The sequence below is a fragment of the Malurus melanocephalus genome, unplaced genomic scaffold (genome assembly GCF_030028575.1).
Source record: "Malurus melanocephalus ecotype Western Australia unplaced genomic scaffold, MMel_1.1 scaffold_111, whole genome shotgun sequence".
In the NCBI taxonomy this organism is placed as follows: Eukaryota; Metazoa; Chordata; class Aves; order Passeriformes; family Maluridae; genus Malurus; species Malurus melanocephalus.
Window position 1 is genome coordinate 1335856 of NW_026623343.1, and position 22391 is coordinate 1358246.

A 22391-nucleotide genomic window follows, 5' to 3' on the forward strand; every position below is an offset into this window, starting at 1 on the left:
CGGCCCCTGTCCCGGCTCCTGTCCCTGTTCCTGTCTCGGCTCCTGTCCCGGTGCCTCTCCCGGCTCCTGTCCCGGCTCCTGTCCCTGTTCCTGTCCCGGTTCCTGTCCCGGCTCCTGTCCCGGCTCCTGTCCCGGCCCCTGTCCCTGTTCCTGTCCCTGTTCCTGTCCCGGCTCCTGTCCCTGTCCCCGTCCCGGCTCCTGTCCCCGCTCCAGCCCGTGACGCCACCGCGCCGCGCCGCTGCTCTGGAAACGCGTTTCCCTCCCCGCGCGGGCTGCTGGGAGTCCGGGAAGGGCCGCCGGGGGAGAAGATGGCGGCGCAGGGAAGGGCCCGGGCGGGCGGCGGCGAGGAGGAGCGGGAGTCCGGGCGCTCGGAGACGGAGCTGCTGCTGCACCCGGAGCTGCTCTCGGAGGAATTCCTGCGGCTCACCCTGGAGCAGGTGCGTCCGGGGAGCCGGGCCGGCCGGAGCGCGGCCCCTGAGGCGGGGCGAGGAGAGTCACGGCGCTCAGGGAAAAGCCGGCACCAAGTCGGTGCTCTGGACGCCACGAACTTGCAGAGAGGAGACCCTGGCGCGGGAGATGTCTCTGTGTTTGCAAAGGGGCTGTGTTTGAACACCGAGGCTGCTAAAGAGCCATTTGTCCAAATCCAGTGTCTGCATTCACTAAAACTGCCTGTGGAAGCATGAGCTTTACACTGTTAAACTTGTCACGTCCATATCCAGTGTATYCTGCTCTAGGTGACYCTGCCTTGGCAGGTCGGTYGGACTAGAAGATYTCCAGAAGTCCCTTCCAACCCTAATAATTCAGTGCTTCTGTGAATTAAAGAAATGCAGCCTGTGTAATATAGTTAAGCTAATGCTTAAAAACATAAACATTATGTTTATTAATGCTTGATAATTGAAGAAAATTTGAGTTTGAAAGTGAGTTATAAACAGTTCAGGACCATACAAAGTTTTACTTGATGCTGTTTGGAATACTAGTTACTGCCTTGGCTGAAAATTTCAGGTGCATGGAACAGTAGTGATSAAAATTTCAGGGTTTTGTATGAATTACAAGAATTTTCATATGCTTTTGTCCATGGAGCCTGTATGAACAGGTTTCAGGCCAACATCAGAAGTCATGAGTGTTGCCAGCACTGGTAGTGGCAGCAGCTTGACCTGCTCTCGGTGACCTCGATTTGTAGGATGTTAGTGGAGTTTTTTTCTCATTCCATAAATTTGGCATGAGGTACCAAGAAATGTTCACAACCTGATACATGATTAGAAAGAAAACWGGTGTTCTAACTGATGGTTCCTAAAATCACAGAATAGTTAGGGTTGGAAGATCTGGAGATCATCTTGTTCAGCTCCCCTGCCAAGGGAGACTCAGCAAGAGCAGGTGACACAGGAACACATCCAAGTGGGTTTTGGATGTCTCCAGAGAGGGAGACTCCACAACATCCTGGGGCAGCCTGTTCAAGTGTTCTGCCATCCTCAGTGTAAGGAAGTTCTTCCTCATGTTGGAATGAAACTTATCTCATTATTCCCTGGGAACTGGGGAAGAAAGCACAGCTCAACATCTATAGGTTTGACTTGCATTACATTCTAGTTGTTTGTTTTCTAGAAGTGTGAAGAAGAGCTCTGGTATTGTAGTTGGRTTCAGGGAAGTGTGTTTAAGAGTGCATGAAAACATCAGTCATCAACAGTATGTCTATAGTAACTTTTTCCTTTTTTTGGCTGCTGTTTTGCTTGGGARAACTTGCACAATTTTGGATAGGGAGGGGCTGCAGGATTGACCTATGTGGGTAAAGATGCAGAACTGCCCAGTGCTGGTCGCATCTGGATCCATGTGTCTCTCACAGTGGCAAAAGCAGCCCATTACACACCAGAATTTAAAGCAGAGTTGCTCATGACAGCTGTGCTCAAATGCACTTAAAGAGCATCAGACCCTGGGGGCAGGAGATTCCAGAGGACCCACAGGAGGAGGCACATGAGGAGACACATAAAGAGTTGTGCTTGCAGGTGGTGGAAAAAGAAACCACTATGCCCTGACCAAAACATCCTGTATTTTCCATTGCCTCACTGAAGGGAGGGATTGAGTGTAATCCACAGAGAAGACAAAGGAAGTTGACAGTAGACAGGTAGGAGCCAGGCTGTTGTTGGCACTGGGCAGTTCATGGCCTCTCCAAACTGATCACCCCAGKCACCCCCTCACTTTGAAACCCTGACCCAATACAGTACTTCACTGTGGATTTTGAAATAAGAAATGACGCTACTCAGATGGTTGAACATTGAATTTGTCATAATAATGACAACTTTTTTTTCCTGTTCCCCACAGAAAAATATATTAGTCGAAAATGATGTAAAGATGGACAAAGATGGRCTCACTGATCTCTACGTTCAGCATGCCATTCCCCTGCCTCAGCGTGACTTGCCAAAAAGTAGATGGGGGAAAATGATGGAAAAGAAAAGACAGCAAAATKATTTGAAAAGTGAGAATAAAAGGTAATTTAGCTTTATGGGGCCAGACTTGGACAATTTAGGACAATGCRTTTAGTTTAATACTTGTTTACCTGATTAATGATCTTGGACAACTTTTGGACATTGYTACGCTTTACAGAGAATGCCTGTGTCAGAAGTGCTAGATTCTACTACTGCAAAAATAGAAAAAGGGGAAGATAATTTGTTTTTGTCATCTAAATGTTATTAATGTTATCTAGTTTGTAGTGTGTCTTTTAATAGAACTGTAAAATGTTTTRGGTTTGGAAGGGACCTTTGATGGACACTAGTTCATTCTTCCTGCACTGAGCAGGGACTTCTTCAACTCTCTCTGGTTGTTCAGAACCTTGCCCAATCTGACATTGAGTGTTTTTAGGGATGGGACATCTGCCACTTGTTTGGGTAACCTGTTTCGGTGTTTCATCATCCTCCTTGTAAGAAACATCTTCCTTATATCTAATCTGAATCACCCCTCTTGTATTTCAAGCTGTTACCCCTTGTGCTCTCACTACAGACCCATCTTTCTTATATGTCCCCTATAAGTACTGAAAGGCTGCAGTAAGGTCTTCCTGGAATCTTCTCTCMTCCAGGATGAGCAACCCAACTCTCTGCAGCCTTTCCTTACTATCATTTTTATGACCCTCTGGAGCTGCTCCAASAGGTCCATGTCTTTCCTGTGCTGAGGGCTCTAGATCTGGATACAGCACTCCAGGTGGGGTCTCATTAGAGCAGAGCAGGGGGACAGAATCACTTCCCTTGACCTGCTGGCCATGCTCCTTTGGAGACAGTTGGCTTTCCGGAATGCAAGCACATGTTGCTGGCTCTGGTCCAGCCTCTCATCCACCCATGTACCCAAGTCCTTTTTTCAGGGCTGCTYTCAATCCCTTCAYCTCCAGTYTGTMTTGATCCAGGGAATTCACATTGTTCCTTCATCCCCCAGCATGTGTTTATAATGAGTTAGTGGTACATTTCAAAGTACTTTATAATGAAGAAAAAAAAATTGTTTCACTGTGTAATTGCTAAGCAATAGTCATGTTTCCAGTGTTTAAGGGAAGTACTAAAAGCATGTTTAACTATGCTTGCACCTGGACAARGGTGTCCTACTTTAGAGTGAGGGGTGCATGCTGGAGCAGTTTTGTGTGTCTGTTTCAAAGCTAACATTTGCTTTCTGAAATAAATATTCTGCTTCTTTTAAAATCCTTTGTATTTTCTCAGAAAGCAGAATCTTCCTCAAAAGCTTGCTTTACTGAATCTCTTCTCTCAACCTGTCCCCTGCTCAAGACTTTGACTTTAACATGTGATATGCATGAGCAGTGTTCTGATATAAGTTCAGCAGTAAATCCTAAGGAAAGGTGGATGGAAATTCCTGTAGTTTTTCAGTATTACAACTTGTTGATGTAGGAATCTCAGAGTATATATGTAGTTTCTGAAGTGTCATCATATCTGAAGACTCACTGCAAATGCTCAGTCTCCAGGAGTATTGTACTGTGCATGCCTAGAGTGTGGTCTTGGTAGGGCTCATCATTTCTGTTCAGTCACCTGAGAGGCCACTTCAGTGTCTCCTGAGAACTGGTAATGTTCTGATAATACTGAGTCCAGGGTAGACCATTGTACTGACCAGTGTGAGATCTTCACAGTAAAGGTGAACAGGCAAATATTTGGGATAATCAGGGTGTGGAGCTAAAACCTACACTTCTCTCTGGTTTTAGGTGGCTACCTTAAGTACTAGACTAAGTTAAACAAAATTAGGAGCATTTTTCATTAAATTGTCCTAGTGATTGGAAGTTGCCCAGAGGCCATCTTGGCTACATGAGTAATCATGTGAGTGGAAACCCAGATTGCTCATGTCATGAAGCTTTTGGTTCCTGTTGCAAATCTTGTATTCTTTATTATGCACTACAAAGTAAACAACAGTAAAAAACAATCCCAAAATGGTTTGTTTCAGTACCAGTGTCCTTCCTCAGCAGAATGTTGGCAGGTATGAGAGTCCCACTCTGAAGCTCTTGAACTGCCTGTACTTGATATAAAGTGAACATCACRCTCAGGGTTCTGTGTTGTTCTGTGAGACATGTATGTAAAAATTGGATGTGACAGTTCTTAATGGGACAGCATCCAAATTCTTCTGGAACTTTACCAAAGTGCTTCTCCGGGAACGTTATCTCTATTGTGGCATGTGGTCATTTGTACAAGTGCTACAATTCTAAAATTCTGTTTAGAAGAGGTAACAATCCTATAATTGTAGTTAGTTTCTAATTCGCCACTGATAACCAAWCTGAATATATTTTAAAAAACCCACCTCCACAGGAAAAACAGACTTATTTTGTTAAGATAGATGACTGAAAAAAATCTGACTAAGGGCTGACCTTTTTCTTGCTTTATGAGCTGTGACTAGTTTCATTTTTTTAAAGRAGCCCCTGAATTAAGAATTTAAAGAATTCCCCTGTTTTGATAGAAACTGTGCAAGTGGTTTCTTCATTTATGAGGCTTATCAGCAGCTACTAATCTAATGTTGTTCCAGGTGCAACTGATCAAGTCTCTGCCTGTGGCTTTTTTTAAGTCTGTTGAGATATCARACATCAATATTGTCAGATTTATTAATTGCAAGTTAATGGACATATTAATTTGTTGGAAACACTGTATTCTACTTTTACTCATCGTTTAATATAAGATGGTTGAACASTCAGTGTATACTAAAAACTAAAGTTTCTAAACTGGAATATTATATACCTTAATAGTGGTTTGGGTTTTTTATTCGTTAAATCTGCAGTTTTCAAACACTTTCTCTTTGTCATTCTTGAGCATTTCTTTTTTRAAACTCTGAATTCCTATAATGTGGGTTATGTTAACTTTCTACTTTATTTTTTTTGCAGTCAGGGTGTTTTCTGATAATACTGTTTTGGTATTAGCTTGATAGTATTCCTTTTCATTAATCAATGGTTACTAAACTGGCCAGCTCTGACTACACACAGGCTTAAAGGCACAAACTATTTTAAAAAAAGTCATTAAATCTGCTTAGAGTTCCTGTTCAAAAACAACTTATTTAAAAAACAGATGTGCTTTTTTTGCGCAATGTTTTTGTTCCTTGACTAACAATATTTTGGACTTAACATTATGTTTTTAAATGAGATTGGAAACAGTGAAAATTAGAAGTATCAGAATATTAGATGCTTTTCTTGTAGGTAAGGCAGCACACACTTTCTCAAATACTCATCTTTTGAAATACTTAAGACCTACTATCTCTGTCATTGCTCTGGAATAACTACAATGGTAAAAGCATTTGGTTGTACAGCTGTATTRTTTGCTCACACAACTCTCTTTGCTGAGGAACGCTGGTCCTCACACAAACTCCTGTCCCTTTATATTTTGGAAATGACTTTAATTGCTTTTTATTTTTATTTAAGTATATGTGTCTATAAGTATATTTATTTTATTTAAGTTTGGAGCATGCCAGAGTTTAATATTAGTGTTTTGGGATATATATTAACTTTAGACAAGAAAAAATTCATTTTTGCTACTCATGTTATGGGTATGGTATTTTTCAATCTAGCCTATGTTTCTGAGACTTCTATGGTTTATATTTTCAGCATTACAACAGTGGAAGGCTTAAGGAAACGGCCCTTAATTGTATTTGATGGGAATTCAACAAGCACAAGCATAAAGGTGAAAAAGACCGAGAATGGAGCTGCTGACCGCCTGAAGCCTCCTCCAGCTGGAAGCACCACTAACACAGTTAGAAGATTATCAGTTCCTTCAAATGCCTCAACATACATTTCTGCCTCCAGTTTGTCAGAGGACGCTAAACTGGGAATAAAGAATAATGAGGCTAAACAGAACAATATTTCAAAGACTAACAGCAGTATGTTGACGAATCTGAAGGTGTACCCKTTGTCTCCAATAGCAGGAACTACTGTTGTGAAGTTAAAGAGATCTGTTCCAAAAGAGGAACCTGATTTGCCGGTATGTKTKTGYRSWRTMTYKTKTTKYRSMKYTTTTTTTTTTTTAAATTGAGATTTACAGGAGCCAAAGTTAGRCCCTTGCAAGAGTTTTCAGGATTATTTTATTTTGGGATAATAGTAGAGTATTTAGAAACAAACAGAAGTGTAGCTAGTTTGGGAAATATGAGAAGGAAAGAAATTTGTAGTTGTCCATAGGAAACTTCTGTGTGAGAGATGCACCTCTACAGAAAAGATGCACGTAATTCAAAAATGAATAAGTACGTAATCCTTAAGGTGGTACTGATAGCAGCCAAAACACAAACTAATTCCACTGATAGGTCTGAGAGAAAAAATAGGTATTGTAGAAGAAAATGAAAASAGCCATGAAGGGAGGACAAGTGATTTGTTTTCTCTAGCATGGAAAAAAGAAGTTAAATGATTTGTAGCAGTCTCACTTGAATGGTTGAGTAGGACCAGCTTTAATTTGTCAAAGTAAAGGAAGAGATGTTACGGGAATAGGAGTGAGATGCTGAGAGTCGTAGAATATATGCTTARAGGAAGAATGCCATCTGTTTTAAATCTCACATAGCAATTGGCAAGCTAGAGGAAGGAGCTGGCTGTATAAATCTGGAGAGTGCCTTGGTTGTGGGTCTGAATGAGAAGCCATAACAACAAACTGTATGGGTCAAGGTGAGACGCCAAGGTTCAAGCGTTCACTTTGAGGCGTGGGGAATCTTAATCAGGTACCTGGGCTTCTTCAGGAAAGGCCGTGAGAAAGATGTGCTGAGGTCTTGTACAGAAGGGTGCTCTTCTCACCTAGAAGTCTGATGAGTGAGCTGTTAACCATAAAGGTAAATAGTCACCTTATTTCTGCAAGTTGGATTTGGCTGCAAACAAATTTTCTGTGCAAAAGAGAACTGCACTACGGATGAGGGCAGAATGAAGGTGATGAGTGAAGAGCTAAGGCAGGATTTGTGAATTCAGCAAGGCATATCTTGGAAGGTGTAGGTAATGGTGCTGAATGTAGCTGCTGGGTGGGGACAAAGAACAGTGGTTGGTTTTGACAATGGTGTGATCAGTCTTAAAGGGCTTGTCAGTGAGCAAGGAGCAATGGACCATCTCTTAAAAACATGCTACAATATAGGGATAGGTCTTAACACTTGGGTTGTATTCCTTCATGATACAAACAAAGGAGTTTCCACATTTCCACTGGAATGCAGGAATATCTGGAATAGGTCTGGGCTTCAAAGGAAGAAATAGAAATATCTATTCTCAGTTGAACTGCAGGGGGAGCTCTGGATATACAGTGTGCAGTTGCATTGATTAGAATTTTCCCAAGATGTGAGACTGAACTTCTGTTTTCTCAATATTGCCTCATGAAATGCTTTTTATTAATATATTTTTAAAAAAGCTTTTAATGAAAAATGCAGCTAATATCTTGGTATGTGGATTGTTACATTCTGCCAGACTTCTGTTAAATATGTGTACCTGAACGCATGGCTGCTCTGAAAGACAACTTTAGCAGCTTTTAAAAGACTCATGGCTGAGCTCTGAATGGAGTTTATGCTTGMGAGGTGTGTTTACTACTACCAGTATTACTAACTTCTTTTAGTATTTAGAACTCTTCCAAGTATTAGTCAGATCTGAAGCTACAGAGCTTTTGAAACTTGTTTAGTATACACCTCACAGGTTCTTTATATTTGATTTAAATGTTTTGTCACAATGGCGACACTTCTAAATGCCACTGTATGACTGACACTCAGAAGCAATGACCTCTGATGCTTGACATCCTGTTTTAGCTACAGTTGAGGTTGTTACAGTTAATACCTGTAAGTTTAGTCATGCCTTGGTTAATGTTGGTCAGACACGTGTGAAGTTAGGCGAGTGTGCTCTCTGGATGTTGCTTTACTGAAGAATGTGCTATTGAGTAGTAAGTGATGCGGTCAGGAAGAATCAGTGTACTTGGCAGATGGCTGTAAAGCCTGATCTATTTTTAGTGTAATGACAGTAAAGACAATTGTCTCTCCAATCAAGTGACTGTTCCTTGACTTTCAAGAAAAACTTAATTAATAGCATAGAACTATGCCTATTATCTTTGGGTCTAATTCCCTTAAACCAGTGGTTGCAGTCCCCAGGATCCCTATAAATAAACTAACACTGCAAGCTTTAAAGAGAAGAGAGATCTCCAGATAGTGCTTGTTGAACCAGTATGTTCTTGAAAGCTCAAATATCTGCATTTACTCTGCTCATGTGAACCTCTAAATGTAAAGCTCTAATTTCTCAGATTTTTTTTTATTCTTTTAGATGGTRAAAGGGAATTATTTCACCACTTTATCTGCCATTGTTTTGCTTTGGGCTTTCTTGATTTCRCAGGTTTCTTTTGGCAGGGGGGCTTGAAAGATGAGCTTATCTGAGGCTTTGCCAATTATTTCTCTTATTTTCATGCAAGTTATTACAAAGGAAGACCAAATGTTATTTTTCTAATGTTTTTACTATTTCACAAAAGTAGGTTGGTTTCCTAGTTGTGTACTTGGGGTTTTTTTCTTATACAATCCCACTTCAACAAGTATTTTAAGAAGATAACCTGAAATAACTTTAGAACTATGTTTTGAAACTCCAATGTGTACCCATTTATAAGCTGCATGATTAAAATAATTTTTTGCATATGTAATTGTAGATTGGTTAAAATCAAAACACATGTATGATTTGCAGGTAGTTAAATTCATATGCTCTATTTTCATCTTCACTAGAGAAGTTCTGTGATATTTAGCTTTCTCCACAAGATGGCAATAGAAAGCTGTTGTAGTAGCTGGTAGCTGAATACTGTAATAGTACCAGATTGAAATATGTCAGATTAATGACTGGCTTCTGTTTGCACAGTATCTCTAAGAATRCTTATATATTTTCTTGTATTCCAGAGTGACCTAAAGCCTTCGGAAGCAAAGAAGAAAATCCAGCATGTTACATGGCCATGAAGTAGCTAATGGTGCTTATAACATAAATATTCCATATTTTCAAATAGATAGGTCACATTTAAACAGTTTAAATAAAAATCTTTTTAAAACTTACAGARATTCAGATTGCTGTGAAGTTTTAACAAGTTTAACAACTCCTTGTTGTAAAGCTGGAGTCACTATCACCAGTCACCTTAAAAGTGTCCACTCTTGTACACCAAGTAGTTAATTACTTCTTTAAAAGGTGGTGATGTTACACTATACTAAACCTCCCACTCTTAGCTTTCAAGATTATTATAGTTCATCTCCTCCATGTCACTGTGATTCACACATTGTTTCACTAAGATTCGGGTTTGTTCTACGTCTGGTTAAATAGTTAAAATAGCTATTGAAATTTAGAGTGATCCCTAGAGCCTTCTTGGCCTTCTTGGCTTTAAAAAGGTAATTAATTTAGGTGAGAAAACTGACCATTCTGCTGATAAGATAGTCTACAGCAATTTTTTTTTTCTTTTTGTTCCACAGGAGTGTAGAATTTGCAGTGCAAGTCAGGTTGGTAATAAGAGATGAACTATTTTAACAGCATTGCTTCAAATTGAAGTTTCTCTTGATGTATGAAAATAAGGAATGCATAGATGGAAATACGCAATTAGACTCTTTGATAGGAAACTTCGAGAGGAAGTAGTGGATGGATTAGTGCCATGTTCTCTTAAGTACACAGACATATTTCATACATGCATAAATGTAAAAATGTGCCAATGTAGCAAATCTGATTRTTTTCCTGGTTACAATCATGCTTATAAAATATGGGGAAAACCAGTGGAATGCAGACCAATGCTTACTCATCTTACAAACAGTTGGAGAGGGATGTGGATAGGAAGACAGAAGTACCTTGAGAGCATTAACACGTCATTACACTYGTTTTCCCTTCCTTTGATAATTTAAGATSGATTTTGCTTTTCTGTGAAACTTGRTGTTTCATCTGGATTATTGGTAGTGCCTCACAGGCCAAAAATCCAGTTAAGTTGATGGAAACATTTTTATTAAAACTCAGTGGCTCAAGGTGAAGCCTATTTAGATCAGTTTTAGATATGGATGGTAAATAAGAATAWCAATGCTCCCAGACTTGGTAAAACMAAAAAAGAATCCACTTCCGAATCCACTTAGTTAACYCAATAAAAGAAGCTCGGCAGTGATCTGAAAGCTTGTTTACGTTTTTAACACTGGTTTATATTGAAACCAAAAACCGTAGCTAAGTTCATTACTTTACAGAAGTTCTCCTTTCACTGTTACAATGTAAAAGGCACTTCTTGAATGCTGTAAAATGGTAAGAATGTGTGTTTTGAAATGGTGTGCTGTTTTCCTTTTACTAAACACTTGTGCAGTTTTTGTACTTGAGTACAGSAAACTTTAACGTAATGTACATTTTGTATGTAAAGACTTGTCTTTTAAGTAGCCTTATCCTATTTAAATAAATTAAAAGCAAACAAAGCAGTGCTGACTTGTTTTTGTGATGTAATTAAGCATTTTCATTTCATACAGTTGTATTTCAGTGCACTTGAAGTGATCAGCACTTAAAGCTTACAAGGTAAAAGGGTCAGTAGCTGCTTTGCAGCTGTAGCAGCAGTTAGTGTCATGTACTGTTTTTTGCACTAGTGTAACAGTCTGGTGGGAATTCTGTTTTGTGGTTGGCTTCTTGTCAGTGCTCTAGAGTCTGGGATGTATTTTATATAGTTCCAGTTGCTAGGAGCACGTGTGTTTGTGTGTTTTATGGAGGGATATGCAGAACTGTGCTGGAATAATAGCGTGATGCTGCTGTTACATAGTAGCAATCCTGTTTTCAGGCSGGGATGCTTTCCAGCCTCATCATGTTTCGCCCACTTTTCCCCAAAGCTGGGGCCATTTGTAGCACTTGGGAGGCAACATGTAAGCCATGCTGCTCCTATTGCCTTCTTAGAATCATCAAGGTTGGGAAAGACTTCAAGATCATCTAGGTCCAACTTTCCGCTGAATTTCACATGCACACTGAATTAGATCATGAAGARTCATGTCTACTGYTTTTTTGAACACTTCCAGGGTGATTCCACCATTCCCTSGGAGCCTGTTCCAGTGCTTTATGACATCMAGTAAAGAAAATTTTCCCTATATCCAGCCTGACAATTTGAGGCCGTTTCCCCTTGTCCTATGGCTAGTTGTCTGAGAGAAGAGGCCAAGCCCCACCTTTGCTACGATCTTCTTTCAGACAGTTGTCAAGAGCAGGAAGGTCTCACCTCTGCCTTCTTTTCTCCAGGATAAGCAACCCCCAGCTTCAGCCCCTTYACCAGCTCCATTRCCTTTCTRTGGACATACTCCAGCACCTCAATGTGCTGCGAGTAGTGAGGGGACTAAAACTGAACACAGGACTCGAGATGTGGCCACTTATCAGTGCCTTTAGCTCAARGTAATCTTTCTTCTATCAGCAGAGTATTAGAGCAGAGCTGCAGTGTGCTGGGGAATTGGCAGACCCCAGAGGAGAGAGAGGGAGTGAGGTGTTTGCCCTCCTTTTGGAGGTGTGCATATAAGAGTGATTTTTGTTGCTATTTGCTGTAGCTTTCATCATAGAGTGAAATCACCAAGGGTTAGCATTTAGCCACTTAATGAATTCTGATTAGCACAGTGTGCACTTCAAAAATGTCACCCAGCCAACTTCTTAAAATGGCTTGCAATAAACTAAACCTGATCTGATACATCTATTTAGCTTGTAGAATCAATGAGAAGGGAATGACCTGTGAGCGCTTTGCACTTGGTACAAAGAAACAAAGTCAAGAGTGGTGGCAGAAACTAGGACCAAAATTTCCCTACCTAACTAAACACTAAGTACATCCCTAAATCTTATGTTCACATCCAAAGATTCCTGTTGGAGGTGTGACATATTTCTTTCCTCCTTTTTCTGGACACAAATGAATTCCATCTCAAAGATGTACTGGGACCGTAATTTGCATAACGTGGCCATATTTCTTGGAGTTTGCTTTGGAAAAAGGTTTACCTTCCTTTGTATTGTTTCCTTTTGATGTTATTGTCTTGCCAGCRTGCTGTTGTTGACTGTTGCCTCTGAGGCAAACATGTAGTGGAAATTATGCTACAACAAAGGGTATTACGTATCCCAATAGAGAACAAAATTAAAGAATGCCCTACTATAGAATTTTCTAACTTTCGCAAAGATGAATGTCTTTTGAGTTGTCTTGACCTCCTTACTTGCTGAGAAGAAAAATATTTTGGGTTTGAGATTAGAGCCTATGAACACATTTTTATCATCTGCAGTCAGTTCAGTGTTTTTACACACTTGTTCATTTTTGATGATAATTTTCCCACTGACTTCAATTAGTAGAAGATTATGTTGTAAAGCACGGGCCTTCTGAGAATTGTCTAAACTTCACAYCCCCAAAAACTGGGTGCAAAAGGGGCTGTGTTTGTATATATTGTGTTTCTTCAGAATGTGAAAGAATTTTTGTAAATATGTAAATACAATGAAGCCACAATCACAGTTTTGTTTTAAACAATTTTATTTTGAAAAATACAATGTGCAGTGTAATGTCAACTAACTGTAATACTGACACCGTCAATCAGAACTTGTACTTCACACAATGATCAGCTAGTCATGCAATAAAATATGTACCTGTCATGAAGCACTCCCACTTCCACTGTTTCATCGTTATCTCTTTATAGCATGTCACAAATCCATGTACGTTAAAACACATTCTACTTTTGCAGCCTTTTACAGATTTGACAGCACACTCTACTCACATAGCTCAAGAGCACCTGGATGAGGCCAGCCTTATTGGAATTGARTGGCCTTTGCCATTGATTTCAGTGGGCTGAAGGCTTCACCCTGAATATYCACCKATRAATGTGTKGTGTGTGGCCTTTGTAATCATTTAACTGTATCACTTGCWTGTAACTGGAATATTTCTTAGGAAAAAGAAACCCTTAAAAATAGTACGTTATGTCAAAAACAGCCTAATAATTTTACATCATGGGTTTTGCATTAGTTTTTGTTATTGATAGAAATCTTAAACAAGAACACTGCCATTAAAGATTTTCAAGTTGTTTTCTCTCCAGATTTGGAGAATATAAAGAAAAAGATTAAGTAGTGTTAATAGTACAGTGAGACACAGTGGCRAAGCTAGTTCTGAACAGCTGTGTGTTTCAGACTATATATTGCAAGCACCAGTTTCTTCCTGTCTTCCTCACCTCTTAGTTTGAGTTTTAAATATCCTTCCCACATTCAGGGCAAAAGATGTCATCCCTTTCTGTGAGGAAGCCACGACCCACCAGTGAAAGGGAGCACTTCTTACAGTTAAAGCAATCATTATGCCACTGCCGTTCTTCAAAAGAGATGTACTTGGTTCCTCCGAGTCCTGTTTGAAAAGCAAAATTGTTCTGTTACAAGAAAAGAAGAGCAGGTCAGCCATCAGGTGATGCAGACTGACCTGGAGATCTGACATACAGTGGTGAAAAAATGCCATTGTGACAAATCTGTCTGTGCAAATTTTGCTGCCTTTATTCTGTACTGACTAATATTTTCATCCTCAAATACTTCCATTGCTTGCAGCAAAGTCAATGAGCAAGGCTGTTATCCCTAGGGATAATGGCAGAARTGAACTTCTGAGGGATGGCCCTGCAACATACAGTAGAAGAAAGGCAAAACACCTGCCTCTGAAAGCAAAGCACCTGCCACCTTCTATCAGAAGTTTGTTTTTTACAGAATGTTTTATGGCATCTGAGTATATTAATTTTTGTTTTGTAGAAGTGCATTTAGATAATTGTAAAAGAAGTCTGTTGTGTGTCATGACTTAATTCATAGCTCTGAAGGAGGAATGCCTCAGGAAAAGAAGCAGGTCAGTAAGAAAGCATTCCAGAGTTTGAGGCTATGGCAGTTATCATAAGGTGTACAAAAAAAAAAAAAAAAAAAAAAAAAAAAAAAAAAAAAAAAAAGGGAAAAATGTCTTAGTAGTAATTGTCTCTTGCTTAACCTCAAAAATTGCTAGCTGGGGTTCTGTGAAAAGATTTAGCTGGGCATATCTCATACCAGGTGAGACTTTTTGTTCCGTTTTGACTTTAATAGCACCTCAACACAGAAAACCATCATGAAATGTAAAGACACCAGCCATGTAAGACCTACCACTGATTGGGTTTGTGCACCCAGCACACTTTTTGGCGTAGAGGTTGCAGAAGCAGCTCAAGCAGTATGCAAACTCATCCCTGGAGGTAAAGCGCTGTCCAGACAGCTGCTTCTTGCATCCAGTACACACGAAGCACTCCTTRTGCCAGGGCTGCTCCCGGTAGGTAACACCTCCTGAGGTGATAGCCTGTTTTAGAGAAAAAAAGACAAGAAAGAGTTCTCTTAAGGGTGGCAGGTTAGTATTTTGATKTAATAAAGAGGAAGAGTGATGAGATTTTAGAGGGTGGGAGGAGGGGAAGAAGGCTTAACAACAGCAAGATCATAATTTTGCTTGGAGTTGACCTTGAGAAAATCATGCAAGTGCTTTATTGTAATTTCCTAATTTATAAAAAGAAGTCCCATACTAAAAGCTCTTTATTATGCATATATTTTAAAATCTCACTCTCAGCTGAGCTCTGTTTTTCAACTACTCTTTATATGTTGCTTTTCACMTGCATGTGCAAGAATTTGTCTCATAATTGTTACTTCACCTGTCCCTTTCTTCATGGTGAAAGAATTACCTGRTGTGTTTCAAATTTCCTGTTACTCTCTTTGAGAAAGACTGGTTTATTTAATATTTTAAAGTAAGTATTTACTTTCTGCTTCTCCAGACTTCATCAGGGAGTTTTCTCTTGCAACAAATAACTGAAATTATATTGTCTCTTAAAACCAGCTAATTCTGAATCTTTTTAAACATACAAAAATGAGATATTCTACCTACTTGGATATGAAATGGGATGGACTTCAATGCCTTAGGTTTCAGGTAAGCAAAGTAAGAGCACTACCTTCTTGCACTGGACGCATTGCATGGCAAACTGCTTTTCATAGCAGGGCACACAGAAGTTTTGATTGTCCTTAGGGATGAAGCTCTTTGTCCCAATAGGCTGTTGGCAGCGGCAGCAGATAAAGCAGGTCTCGTGCCAGCTGTTGCCCTTGTATTCCATCTTGCGAGTACCTGTAACGAGACCAGAGCATCAACTGCACTTCTGGATGAGAGAGGTGCAATTTGCAGCTCTTGTTTGGCTGGCAGCTGGCTGTCAGTCAAGAAGCATTGCAGCTATGAGCTAGAGGCTGTTTCATGTTCCTACCAGCTTTGGTACCATTTTAGGTTTTTGGAGAGCATTTTGAAGTTTTTGGTTCTTCTGTAAAGAAGAGAAACATTTATGGCAAATAAGTATAGCTTAGGATAGCTTTTTGTAGTATTAAAAGGCAAATAATGAAATCCAATGCACAGGAAGATTCAAGGGAATTGGAATGGAACCAATAAAAGAAAAAAATTCAAACAATCCTTTACTGAAAAGCAGTAAAGTGGTATGGTAGTTAGGAAATGAATGCACTGCTCTAGGACAAAGTTTTAGGGTTCAGATAGTGTGCTCTGCAGATTCAGTCCACTGCATGGCTGGTGGATTCTGAGCCTTTCCAGGAAATTGGAGATACCCTATTAATGGATAAATTTCTTTGCATGTGGTATGATTTCTTATGTACTTGCTGGAGTCAGAATATTTAATACTGGCCAGAAGGATAAACAAACAAATGTTGTTCCTACAGTTCTGCATCACTCTTGGAGCCATAACAGCAAACACAAAGTCAAATGCTTGGAAGACTGACAAGCTGATTGAGTTGGCTAATGATGAAGAACCACACTAATGCCTGTGATGCCAATTCTCCCCACCCCTATCACTGCAGGGTGAAGTTTTACCCTTTTTCCCCTTCTCAAGCATTAATTCATCTTTGTTTACAAGTTGCATATTTTTCTTCTTTTATGATCTCATTAAATTTTGCTGAGAGGCATGCTCCAGGATTTATTTGGTGGTTTGTTTTGGTTGTTCTTTTTTTTAAATTGACTTGCATAAGTGAACTGTAAATTATCTTTCTTTCTGATGCTTACGTACTTCAATATTTCTTTTCCATTCTTTTAACAGACACCTTCTAGAAATTATGCTCTCTCTGTGCTGGTAACTTTCTATATCATGCCAAGGATCAGTCCTTAAAGGAATAATGTTTTGGAAAAAGGAGATGTAGGTAATTCTTTTTAATAGTCTAGAGTTTTATTTTCACATTTTCAGCTGTGCTCTCTTCAGGATGGTGTTGTCGCTGAAATTCAAAGCAGGGAGAGCCCTGTTTGTTAGCTGCTTGACTGAAGTCAGCATGAGTTGAGTTTGCAGGAGAACAGAAAGAMCAAGCTTGTAATCACTTAAATGGGCACATCATGATAAGGCTTCATTAAGTCTATGTTGTATATTTAGTGGAGCAAAGAAAAGAGCAAATGTAGCATTAACAGTCTCCACAAAGGGTATCCAACCACTTGATGTTTTTTTTCCAAAATTAACTATGCTTCCCCTGGTGACCATACTCCTCTGCAGTAGTTCCTGTACTACCTCGGTGTGCTGTGTAAGTAGGAAAATCATGCTGAGTATGTACTGTGCTTCCAATGTGGTGACACCTCAGCTATAATGGGTAAGCAGCCAAAGACCAGTGGTTAGTTGTAAAGCTTATAAAAATTAATTTCTTCCGTTTTGGGTCATAACAGAAGGGATTCTCTGTGTCACTGAATCTGGCCTCCATTACTACATGTTAATGTGTAGCTGGCATAATAGACAAAAAGAGATCCATTCAGTAAATCACTGATGATGATGATGAATCTGATGAACAATGTTAAAAATAAATACATATAAAATTATAGAATAACTTCGGTTGAACGGTACCTTTAATGATCATCTAGTCCAACCCCCTGCAATAATCAGGGACATCTTCAACTTGATCAGATTGCTCTAAACTCCATCCAAACTGACCTTGAATTTTTCCAGGCATGGGGCATCCACCACCTCTGTGGGCAACCTGTTCCAGTGTTTTACCTTATTAACCTCATTGTAGAAAACTTATTCCTTATAACTAATCTAAATAAACTCTCTTTTACTTTAAAACTATTATGCTTTGTCCTATTGCAACARGCCCTGCTGAAAAGTTTGTCCCGCTCTTTGTTATAGATCCCCTTTMAGTACTGAAAGGCTGCAATYAGRTTTYCCCAGAGYTTTCTCTTCTTTAGGCTGAACAATCCCAACTCTCTCAGCTTCTCTTTACAAGAGAGGTGCTYCAGCCCTCTTTGTGGCCCTCCCCTGGACCTGYTCCAACAGTTCCATGTTCTTCTTATGTGGGGGTTCCCAGAGTTGGATGCAACACTCCAGGTGGGATCTYTCAAGAGTAAAGTTAAGGGGCAGAATCACTTCCCTTGACCTGCTGCCCACRCTGCTTTGGATGCATCCCAGGATACAATTTGCTTTCTGGGATGTAAGTGGACATTCTCTGWCATGTAGTTACAGCTTTAAAGCTAGCACTGGCTATTCCCAAGCAAGTCAGTTTTCATTTCTGTGTCAGCAAAGTGGGAGCACATGGAATAATAGGAGATACCTAAACTCAATCATGAATAGATAGGGTAATCTGCTTTTAAATATTGTTRTTCCTATTTATAAGTCTTATTTCATTATCAAGCCTTCATTTTTACACCCTAGGAGCAAAATGTTGTGGTTTTCTCCTTTTATCTAAGATGATAAATGTCAGAACCAGCTCACAAAATAACTAGTGATCATAATGGAGAGTGTACAAGGATTCTTCAAATTGGTTTTTAATATTTTATTTCTGCTCTGATAGCAATTTGACTTTACAGCCCTCAAATCATCACAGAGTGCTATAGTATTGACATGAGAAGATGAGGTTTTAGCAATCTATTACTATACCTCATGTTTCACGTTGAAAAAGAAAATCGCTCTTTCCCATTTATTCATATCTTTGTGCTCAAGAAAGACCTCAGAGACACTTTGACCAATTTTTCATTTGTCTGAGAGAGGCTAAATTTGGAGTAATTACACAAAACCCTAAATTTTGAATTAAGTAAGCTGTTAAATTTGCAAGCTGTTTTCTGTTTTCAAGAAGTGAAAGTCAATCAAGAAGAATACAAAGTTGGGATTGGACAGAAAGATCAATATTAGTTTTACAGGCATCGAAAGCCTTTTAATGAATATTGCTAGGAAAAAAATATAAATCTCATTAATAAAAACGCTACATAAAGAATGCTAAATAAAAATGCTAAATAAAAAAAAAAAAGTTAATTTTCAAGAACAGTCTGTTTCACATGAGTAGCAGTTCTGCCATGAGCCTTTATGAACATTGCTTGCTGTGGTCATGGAAGTGGCTTAGAATGCAGCTGCTTTTTACACAGTTCACCATGATTTAGCAGAGGCATGATTTAGCCAAGGAAAAACATTTCTCACAAATGTTGCTGAGTTTGGGCTTGATATTTGGTCCTAAAAGTGAGTATCCTAACCTGGCATAATAGTCTTCTTGCACTCATTGCATTTGGAAGAGTATTCRTTGGAGTAGCAGTCAGTACAAAGCAGATGTTCCTCTTTTGCAGCAAAAGGTTTGTCCACCAGTGAATTCTTGCACTGGAAGCAGTGGAAGCAGCTTTCATGCCARTGGCGCTCCTTGTAAGACAGATCCTGTAGAAATCCAAAACCACAGAGTGAGTGGAATGAACAGCTTGCACAACTGGAAGCTCAGAGGATGCAAGCACATCCAAATCTGAACTGCAGCCAGGACCTGGGGCTAATTTGCACTGCTCAAGAAACAAAATRTTCCAACAAAGGTGAACTTCTTTTGCTRTGATAACCAAGAGCAGCTCATGATKACTATCAACCCTTTTTCAGTTCAAGGTAACCTTTTCTGTACATGACAGAAAACAACTAGTTTCATTTACATATCTCCTTTGCAAATACAGCCCCACTTTTGAGACAGATTGAAACTTGTCAGCCTGATAGACTGATAGTCTGATAGTATGATAGACTTCCCCTATTTGCCTCAATTACTGCTGATTTCTGGTTCATTTCACATATCATATATATATATATTTCATATATTCTCCTGAACAGAATCTTTTTTTCCTTATTTGCATTTAGGTATTTTTTCCCACAGATTTACACCAAGAGTGGAATTGATCTGATCTCTTTGGTTTTTTTTGGTTTTTTTTTATTACAATAAATTTTTAATGACTCTTGTGTTTTTATTTACGTGTATTTCAGACATGGTTTAGACTGAAAGTTGCAAGGCCACATTGTACCTGCATCCAGTGATCCAGAATAATGGCCAAGGGATAAGTGTGGGCATGTCAGTGTTTAAAGTACTCTCCACATTGGTTCCTTTTTCTGTTTATAAGAAATAGTGCTTCTCAAAATTGTGACTTCAAGCGATGGATTATGCTTTCTAAAATTTAAATTGGGGKGGTTTAATCACATAACAATTGAACAGTGTCTTTGGACTTCAAACACAGCAAAGCTTGGAGCATTACAAGACACAGTGTCTACCCTGAAATATATTTGCTCTGGTTTGGGTTGGGAGTGTGAAAAGCTAGGATTGTCATTGAATACAGAGTATAAAAAATTCAGCAGAAATAACTTCTCAGGCACTAGTTTAGTGCAGACAYTAAACTAATCAGATTTACTGAAGGAAAAGTGTGAATGGTAGAACATCAGGTTTTTCAGTTGTGGAAAGCTTCACAAATGGTTCATACCTGCTCTGGCCTAAGCTGTGCTGTGTCAGTCAGTACAGTCACAGATAACTCCAAATGTGCAGCCTTACCCACAACAAACAAAAGATACCATGGATTTAGGTTAACCTAAAATAACATTGTGTCTTCAGGAGCCTTGCTGTCATAAATAGCTATCAGRAAATACTGAAATAGTTTCATCCAGCTCACATGATATGTGATAGCTTGTGAAACTTTAGTAATTGCTGTCAGAATCTGACCATSGAATTAAGCATTTTTATTTGGATGTCTGTGCTACTCACCTAAATGTTTTCAATCATTGTGAGTAACAATTGRTACCTTATGTGTCCTTCATCTCTGAGATTGCAATCTGGGATAGAATATCKAAGACTCCTACTTTACAACTCTCAGACAGTTGTTTATTCATCTCATCTATTCATTTCAGCTAATTCCTGTTGAAACAGCACAAACCTCTGACTGCAGAATTTTAATATTTTTAATAGCAAATTCAAACCAATCATCTTTGGAAGTTATTTACATTTTTTTTTCTCTTTAAGTGAAGTTAAATAGCCTAGTTAAGAATAGCCTAAATCTTATCTCATATTATATTTTCAACTGAAAAATATAATACACAGCCAGCGGTGTTTTCCAAAATGTAAATTTTCCCTTCTAGAAAGTAAAACAGCAGATCTAGTTTTCTTTCTCTTGTAACATGATGTATTCTATTATTTTCCTCATTTGCTGACATTTCCTCTTTTTGCAATTTTCAGCAAGTTATTTTTTAAGTATCCAAAATTCAGGTGCTGATGTCTGCTTATTTTATCAATGAAATTATAACCTGAAGAAGGTGCATGCCTTTTAGAAGAGGAGTAATGAAGACAAAGACAAGGTGTCAATGATGAAAGATTTGATCCCTGARTTAGTTATGACAGCAAGATTTTATAGGCAGTAGCTGGGTAGGTGACAGTAGCACATATTTCATCATGATCAAGTGGTGAAGCACAACTACAACAAAAAGTACCCAAGATAAAAAGTGGATTGAATAATCTTTAGCTACTCTGTATTACTGTAACAAATACTGTCATTAAATAGAGAGAGAGTCTAAGATGTCTGACTTTGACAGCAGAATATTAGACTGATGAAGTGGATATTGCTCTGTCTCTGAATCTGTCACACCTGAAAGCAAGGAAGTCCAAGGTACAGATGAAACCATTTATGCATCATGAGTGTTCTCAGGTGAGTGCAATACAGTCATTGAAAAGGAGTTTTGGTCTATTTAAGCATTTAAATTACTGTTTCAATTATTTATATTACTGGAACCTTTGGCTTGTCCATGAGCTGAGATGTATTGATCTGGAGCAGATTCTACACTGGAAAAGCATGTACCAAAACTGACTCAAAACTTTCTGAATGTCAGGCTGGTCTTCTGTTAAGCTGAAAGAACATCAGATTTAGTCTAGGCATGCTAGCTGATTGTATCCCYGATAAATCTGTTCCAGCAGAAGGAACAAGTGATCTACAACTAATTCCTGGTTTATTTTCACTTATCTTCATCATACAAAGAAAACGTTGGCAAGACAACTGTTAACATTGGCGMGATTGTGTTTTACAGCTTCTCCATAGCTCTGTGTGGTTTTGCTCCAGCATGGTTTGTTTGGCCTCCAAGGAGGGACTGAAGGTGACTTTTTAAAAGTAGAAAAATGGGTGTCTTAAAAAAAAAAAAACCGAAGACTCACTAAGATTAGGGTTATCAGGTGACTGGGTGAAGCTTTGGCTCCTCATATCCTGGATCTATATTTTCTTCTACTCAAGCTTTTTAAGTCTCAGCAAACTGAAGCCATTATGCATTACCATTTCTTTTCAACTGGGTTTCAACAGGGACCCAGTAGGAAGAAGGAGATTAGAGAGTTTATTACCTTAACAGTAACTGTATATGTTGCTCCTGAAAGAACATTAAGCTTTTTTGCCTGCCACAATGATCTTTTCAGGAGGTTTAATGTAGGAAATGGGCTATGCCAACAAAATGTGCAGATTTTAGCTATGCACAACCTGTAGCAAAACACTTAAGTATGTTAGATTGGCACATACCTATYAGAAACACATTGAGAAAAGGTAAAAACAAGAGATATTGTGCTGARCTCAACCCCTTAGGGGTATGAGAAKWTATTAAGGTATYCACCTCTTTTACCATTTCAATTAGTCTGAGATTGAGTAACATGCTGAAAAAGTGTTGCATGTTGGGACAGGGTTTAAACATTAAAAATGAGAAAAATAATTATTTTATCCCTTTCC

The 22391-nt window shown here is 39.0% G+C and overlaps 2 protein-coding genes across 3 annotated transcripts in view; one reads left to right on the forward strand and one right to left on the reverse strand.

The window, feature by feature from the left end:
- Window positions 1-261: 261 nt before the first annotated feature.
- Window positions 262-13234, forward strand: CUNH2orf49 (chromosome unknown C2orf49 homolog). The gene is made up of 5 exons (XM_057369472.1): window positions 262-437; window positions 2314-2480; window positions 6059-6431; window positions 9328-9395; window positions 9886-13234. Exons 1-4 carry the CDS (start codon window positions 309-311, stop codon window positions 9382-9384), a joined length of 726 nt encoding a protein of 241 aa, XP_057225455.1. The 5' UTR covers window positions 262-308; the 3' UTR covers window positions 9385-9395; window positions 9886-13234.
- Window positions 13235-13248: 14 nt separating this feature from the next.
- The window catches only part of FHL2 (four and a half LIM domains 2), a 36788-nt gene continuing 27645 nt past the window's right edge, over window positions 13249-22391 (reverse strand). For both annotated transcript variants that reach the window (XM_057369470.1, XM_057369471.1), the window contains exons 3-6: window positions 18882-19056; window positions 15346-15515; window positions 14522-14708; window positions 13249-13757 (exon numbers count right to left, since the gene is read on the reverse strand). In XM_057369470.1, the coding sequence (XP_057225453.1) occupies window positions 13606-13757; window positions 14522-14708; window positions 15346-15515; window positions 18882-19056 (684 nt within the window). In that variant the 3' untranslated portion in view covers window positions 13249-13605. The remainder of the gene's footprint in view (window positions 13758-14521; window positions 14709-15345; window positions 15516-18881; window positions 19057-22391) is intronic.